This window comes from Zeus faber (assembly GCF_960531495.2).
Source record: "Zeus faber genome assembly, chromosome: 11".
NCBI classification, from domain to species: domain Eukaryota; kingdom Metazoa; phylum Chordata; class Actinopteri; order Zeiformes; family Zeidae; genus Zeus; species Zeus faber.
In genome coordinates, this window is record NC_137205.1 from 32349920 (window position 1) to 32356917 (window position 6998).

General features: G+C 47.2%; 1 protein-coding gene across 1 annotated transcript in view; it reads right to left on the reverse strand.

Annotated features, from left to right (window-relative positions):
• Positions 1–6052: 6052 nt before the first annotated feature.
• The window catches only part of LOC307237441 (signal transducer and activator of transcription 5B-like), a gene marked incomplete at its 3' end in the record, with an annotated part of 66384 nt that continues 65438 nt past the window's right edge, over positions 6053–6998 (reverse strand). Inside the window, exon 19 of the mRNA XM_080010153.1 lies at positions 6053–6176. Coding sequence (XP_079866279.1) covers positions 6053–6176 — 124 coding nt within the window. The remainder of the gene's footprint in view (positions 6177–6998) is intronic.

Genomic DNA, 6998 nt, shown 5'->3' on the forward strand with positions numbered 1-6998 from the left:
CTCCTTCCTTCCTGTCCAACCTCTCATACAACTCGTCGTACACCTTTTCCTTTGCCTTTGCCACTTCTCTCTTTGCCTTGTGACGCATCAGCTTGTACCCCTGTCTACTTTCTTCATCTCTCTGACTATCCCATTTCTTCAACCTCTTCTGCTCTATACCCTCCTGTACTTCCTCATTCCACCACAAAGAGTCCTTGTCTTCCATGAAGGATCCTCACCACCCCAGCAACGGACTGTTCCAGCTGCTGCGATTGAGCAAGAGCCTCCTCAGCCACACAGCAAGAACAGAGACTGATACAGAGTTTCTACATCAAGACATAAGAACTGTCAACGCTGAACTCACCAGGGGTCCTCACTGAGACACTCACTGGGACACACACATAGGCTCCACAACCTTACTGTACTGTATGTAGCATACTGTACCACATATTGTACCACTGTTCTTGATCACTGCATACTGCACTGTATTGCTGTTCTGTTTGGTGTTACTGTATTGCTGTGCCGTACTGTTGTATACTGTACTGTATTCACATGCCACTTTAATGCACATATCTATATATACATAATAGCCTATCCCATATACATAAGCCTATCCCATATACATGTAGAGCAGGAATCAAATATCTACTTTACTAACACATGGAGATTTATTTAATAGTTGGCGACTAATCCGTGAAGTAAATCATGGAGTTTAAACTGTATCAACAGAAAAATAATCTTGAGTGTTCAAAAGGACCCATTTACTGTTTGGACTCTGTAACGTTTGTACAAATTATTATTATATCCCTGGTGTTGATTTTACCTCTAAATAGTATATTGCAGTGTTTGTCTTAACACTGTGTCAACACATCTTACCATTCTGTATCACACTGCATTGTTGTGGCATTGTTTTAGATTTAAAAATGCTGTTAAAAAATTAACTGTTTAAATACTTTTTTAACTCTGTTTTTAAATACTGTTTTATTTTAATCATTACTATACCCTTATTTTACGTATTATGTAAGGTTGAGGTGGCTCTGAGACTAAGAATCTCATTACTTGTAATTGTATTGTTATCAAGTATTTGACAATAAACTTGAAACTATTATTACATAGACCAAGTTTAAGTGAACTCATTACAAAAATATTGAACTTTGTAATTTAAAAAATGTAAATAAAAAAATAGCTCAGATTTTTTAATTAAAAAGCTTTGCAACATGTAGATTAAAATAAATCATTAAGACCAGCAGCCGCATCAACCACCAGAGATAACCGTTGGCAGCTAGCTCCTCCGCCCCGTTGCCACCGCCAGGACCATCCAGCAGCCCAGCAGCCAGGCCACCCCTCCAAGCAGCCCCGCAACAGCCAAGTCCGGCCACGCCTTCACCAGACAACAGAGCAGCGCGAGGAGGAAGGGAGGAGGCGGCCGTTTGTCGTCACCGTGGTCGAAGGAGGCCGATGGACCGTGGTGTTCTGGGGAACCAGGTCCCCAGGAAGGGAACCAGTTCTGTTTCGTTGGTTTAAGGTATGGTAAGCCTGTTTCAGAGTCCAGTGTTTTCTTTAAGGTGAAGTCACCCTGGGTCAGAGTCTGTATTTTAGGCTTGGTATATTTGATCCAATCAATATACAATTAGACACAGAGCCCTGTGCTGTTTCACTGTTGGTTCAGTGCTGGTTCAGTGCAGGTTCAGTGCTGGTTCTCTGTGATACCCTGTCTCCGCCACAAGGGTGCAGCAGTGTGCAGCAGAGAAACAGCTGCTACTGAAGGAGGAACAACCCACAAAAAGATGACATCCATCTAATAAAAGATCCATTAATAAAAGCTTCACCCATCCAGGGAAGGAAACATGTTTTCCGCACAGACATCAACCACTGACATTGCAGGTTTTTCTGTTTTGTTTGTGTTGACACTGATGACAGATTTTATAAGTGTCATAACTTCAATACATATGAATATACTTGAATCATCATTGATAGATATTATTATTGTTACTGTAATTGGAATTTAAACCATATTGCAGGTTTACAAATGGCATTCAAATGTAGTTTATATATATATATATATATATATAAATTTATTTATTTATTTTTAATGTTGGTATCTTTTGTTTATTCCATAAGGGTTTGGAGGCTCAATGACCTTATAATGGAAAATTCAGATGCACTTATTGAGAGTGAATCATTTCTGAGGAGGAGGATGAAGAAGAAGGATGTTTCTGGAAGAGGAGGAGGAGGAGAAGGAGGAGGAGGAAGAAGACTAAGGAGGAGGAGGAGGAGGAGGATGATGAGGAGGAGGAAGAAGACTGAGGAGGAGGAGGAGGAGGAGGAGGAGGAAGAAGACTAAGGAGGAGGAGGAAGAGGAGGAAGAAGGAAGAGGAGGAGAAGGATGAGGAGGAGTAACAAGAGAAGAAGAGGAGGAGGAGAAGGAGGAGGAAGAGGAGTTAGAAGACTTAGGAGGAAGAGTAGGAGGATGAGGCAGATGAGGATGAGGAACAAGAGGAACAAGAGAAGAGGAGGAGGAGAAGGAGGAGAGGAAGGAGGAGGAAGAAGGAGAAGGAGGAGGAGGAAGAGGAGAAGAGGAGGAGGAGGAGTAGGGGGAGGAACAAGAGGATGAAGAGGAGAAGAGGAGGAGAGGGGGAGGAGGAAAAATGTTTCTGGAAGAGGAGGAGAAGAGGAGCAGGAAGAAGAGGAGGAGGAGGAAGAAGAGGAGGAGGAAGAAGAGGAGGAGGAAGAGGAGGAGGAGGAGATGTGTTGTAGCTCCATCCTCTTGATGCTGCATGCTCCTCTGGGAGAAGGAGAGGAGGAAGGAGAGGGAGGAGGAGGAGGAGGAACAAGATAAGGAAGTGGAGGAGAGGAGGAGAAGGTTTGGGGTAGAGGAGGAGGAGGAGGGGGTAGAGGAGGAGGAGGAGGAAGAAGAGGAAGAGGAGGAGGAGGAGAAGGAGGAGAAGGAAGAAGAGGAGGAGGAAGATGAGAAGGGAAGAAGAAGAGGAGAAGAGGAGGAGGAAGAGAGGGAGGAGGCGGAACAAGATGAGGAAGAGGAGGAGAGGAGGAGGAGGAGGGGGCAGAGGAGGAGGAGGAGATGTGTTGAAGCTCCATCCACTTGATGCTGCATGCTCCTCTGAGTGAAAACAGGACAGGAGCAGCACCTCCTACTCCCCCATCACCTGCTACCCAGCCCTGCATCCACCATTAAAGGACACAGTGTTTTGGGTGGAGCATCATCCATATCAACATGGATGGTGTGATCACAAATACCATTTATTTCACAATAACAAACTGAGCTCACACACCATGAAAATGTCAAATTATTTATAAAACTTTATTTATTTCTTTCCACTCCTCAACTGAAAAGAGGAACAGGACACGTGGACAGGAACACAGCGTCGCCGTGGAAACAGGAGGAGGAGCCGGGTGTGAACAGGGAGGGGTCACCAGACACCACCCAACAAGGAAAATAACAGAATGGGTGGAGGGAACTCAGAGATAAACACCACAACACGGCACATAGGAGACATTTTCAATTTCCTGCGGCTGATAAGTCGCCCGGTCACGGGTTCATGGGGGCGAGGGGTCAGAGGGTGACATGGTCGCGGGGTCACGGGGTCACATTCATCAGGCGAGTGCCACAACCACAGTGTTACTACAGCATGGTGGTGGAGACTGCCGGGACTTTCTCTTTATTCTCTTTGTTTGTTAATCATGAAACGCTTGCATCTGGCAGGGGGCGTGGTTCTGAGGGGGCGTGGTTCTGATGGGCGGGGTTCTGAGGGGGCGTGGTTCTGCGGGTGGGGGGCAGGGTTCTGGTTTTATCTGCTCAGGGGCATTCCTCCGGGCTGGGAAGCAGCAGCAAGGACACCCAGCGGCAAAGAAGAACGATGGAGGGAGGAGAGAACCAGGGAGCAGACACAACAAAGAAACGAGAGGAAACGGAACCAAGAGGAAACTCCTGGTTTTCTGAATCCGGAACCGGAACCAGAACCGGGATCAGCATGATGCCTCGGACACAACTCGTCCCTCAATGTGACGTCTATGAATCTGGTCGTAGCTTAAAATCTGGTCCAGAACAGAGTCAGCGCTGAGTCGCCCTCTGGTGGATCAGACTGAAGCTCCATCTTGACAGAGAAGAAACAAAATGGAGGAGCTTCCTGTTCGGTCGTCGTGTTTCCACGAGTCCAGCGGTGAAGCTGTCGGTCCCATTTTGTCCCTTTGTGTTTTCCATGTGGGTTATTTATAGCGACCAAAAATGGAAGAAAAACAGTGTGTTCCATTTTCTGAGTCCTGAGTAAAAAGCCAAACAAAAGATCTTCCGTTAGTGTATTTGTGTCAACAACTTCCTGGTGAAAATGAGATTCTGACGCTCCGTCATCAAGGCAAAGTCTGAAATTCAAAAAGTATCCGTCACACCGTTGTCATGGAGGTGCTCTCCACCAGGGGCGCTGTGTTGACGCTCCTCCACTGATTGTGGAGGAGCGTCTGATTGTGTCGTCTGATTGTGTCTGTTTGCGCCGCCCGAAGTCGGAGCAAACAGACCTGGCGTTCGTCCACTGTGTCCAAGGCGTGATGTCTTTGCGTGTCTTTGAGAAGTAGGCGGTACCGGTGCCAAAGTTACACAGGGGGTTAGCATGCTAGCTGGTTAGCATGCTAACAATAATTAGCAAAACAGAGTTCACGATGAAAACCAGGCAGCGTTTACACCTTAACGCTGCCTGGTTTTCAGCACTTTGGGTTTAATCCGCATTCTATTTGAAGTCACAGATTCCAGGTCCTCATGTTGCCATGACGATGGTGCTTGTACCAAATTCTCGCGTCCAAGCGATTTGCCCCAAAATTCCGACTTGGAATTCCGACTTTTAAATAGCCTGAATTCCTTTTCCCAGGAGGAGGTGGAACGCAGCGTTAGCGAATTGCAGGGGGCAGAGTGACGTGACGGACAGGAAGTGAGGAAACGAGAAAGGGGGAACCCACACATCCGACATTTGGAAAATACTGATGATCCTGTGCACATAGATGAGCGGAGGCCATTCCGTGTGCAACTGTATACGGGTGTGGCTGAATGGGAACAACAACAACAACAACAATAACAACCAATAAACAGGAAACAGGGAACAACCAGAAGAAGCGACGTGAGGTAGAGTTGATGATGAATAAGAGTAGAAACTGCATGGAGCCAGTTCCATCTGGACCCCACCCCCGTGGGTGGGGGCGTAGGGAGCGGTGACGTGAGCGTCAGAGGCTCCGACACAAAGTTGTAGTTGGTCAGAAGGTCCAGAGTCCTGTTCTCCAGCTGTGACGTCCCACAAGGGAAGGTGAGGAACGTTGGCCTCCTTCCTGATTTCAATCACAGTTCCTTCCTCCCAAACCTTCACCTGCTCCGACCCCCCCGCCCCGCCCTGCCCCGCCCAGTCCGAGTAGACCCGGTACAAACCAGGAGACAAGGACTCTTCAGCAGCTGATGGTCCATGTGGACCACGGACGGAGGTGGAGAAACAATCCCGCCCACAGCCAAACCCCACAGATGGAGCAGATGAACAGAGCCTGTGAACTTGTTGCTTTCTCTTCTCGCCATGCTGACGGATGCTTCCAGGTCGTGTTAGTGTGTTTGGACCAAACCTCCCAGAAGAAAGAGCAAACCCCTGAAAACCCAGAAAGCTCCTTTTCAAAGCCACCATTAGTATCTTCTTTCAGTCTGAGGAGAAGGGTCGATGTCAACATGAACATTTACAGAAACAACAAAAACATGAGGGAAAAACAGTACATGAAGTCATACAGTAGCATTTAGAAAATAACAAAACATCTGACGGCAAATCAACCGCAAATACATGCAGCAGGGAACGCGTTTCCCATCTTGACTATGCTGCGTCAGGGCGCGACGGGCGGGGCATCAGGGACGGACATGCACGCCGGTCACGCCAACAGGACGAACCATCGCGGTCGTTGTTAGAATTTCACATTATAGCATCTGAACAGAAGTGAAACTGTGAAGGAGAGATGATGGAAATTCCAGGGTGGGCCGTGTGTCGCGCGTGGGGGGAGGGGGGGGGGGGACATTTTTTGCCATGCACGGGGTCAGAGGTCAGGACTGCTGCCCGCTCCACTGGCTCTCCATCGGCCGTCGGAGCAGCTCCTCCACGTGCCGCGCCACGTCCATGGTGTCATCCAGATCGAAGTCGCCGTCCGGCTCCAACATGGCGTCCGTCCTGCAGCAGAGGGGGCGGGGCTTAGTCCCTGCTCACACCTGGTATTTACGTGAACATTAAAATAAATCCTAATAATAATTTTAATTGTATTAATAATAAAAAAAAGTGACCCACCGCGTACTTTAGGGTCATTTGAAAGTGGAAAATCCAAGCTTCCAAACAAGGTGTCACTTGTGCAAATCAAGCAAAAGCTATGATTGTTGATGACAAGGGTTTGGCAAACTGTGATTCTGAGATAATCACCTTCAAAGTTTGACCCACACCAGCTTCATTCAGCTCCCACAATGCAACTGGGCTTGGAGGACCAACAAAGCCTCATGGCTACTTAACATCCGGCTGAATGGGCCAATCACCAACAGCGCTGAACAGCTCAACAACACAACTATTTTTGTTTTTAAAAAAGCTTTTATTAACAGTAAGAATATACATGTTTTATAAAAGTGGAATTTATTTTCTGTTTATTCTTGAAAATATTCTGTTTCATCATGTTAAGTTTGAAATCCACTGTTTGAAATGTTCTCCAAGTCCGGAGTGACAGGAAAATGAAGTCCAGTACGCGCTGCTTACACTGACTTGGATCCATCGCACTGGTCAGGTTAAGGTCGGAAATATGATTCAGAGCTTCCTCCACCCGCTTCACGTAATCCATAACGATACGGAGAAGTTTTCACAGACAAGTGAAACAGGATCCTCGTCTTGTTCACGGAAGTGCTGGTGACGTCAATGACATGCCCCCTCCACAACAGTGGCTCCGCGTGTGGAAAAGTAGTACGATTCAAAACGGTTTCACATTGTGACTTCACATCACATGGAAAATGGAGG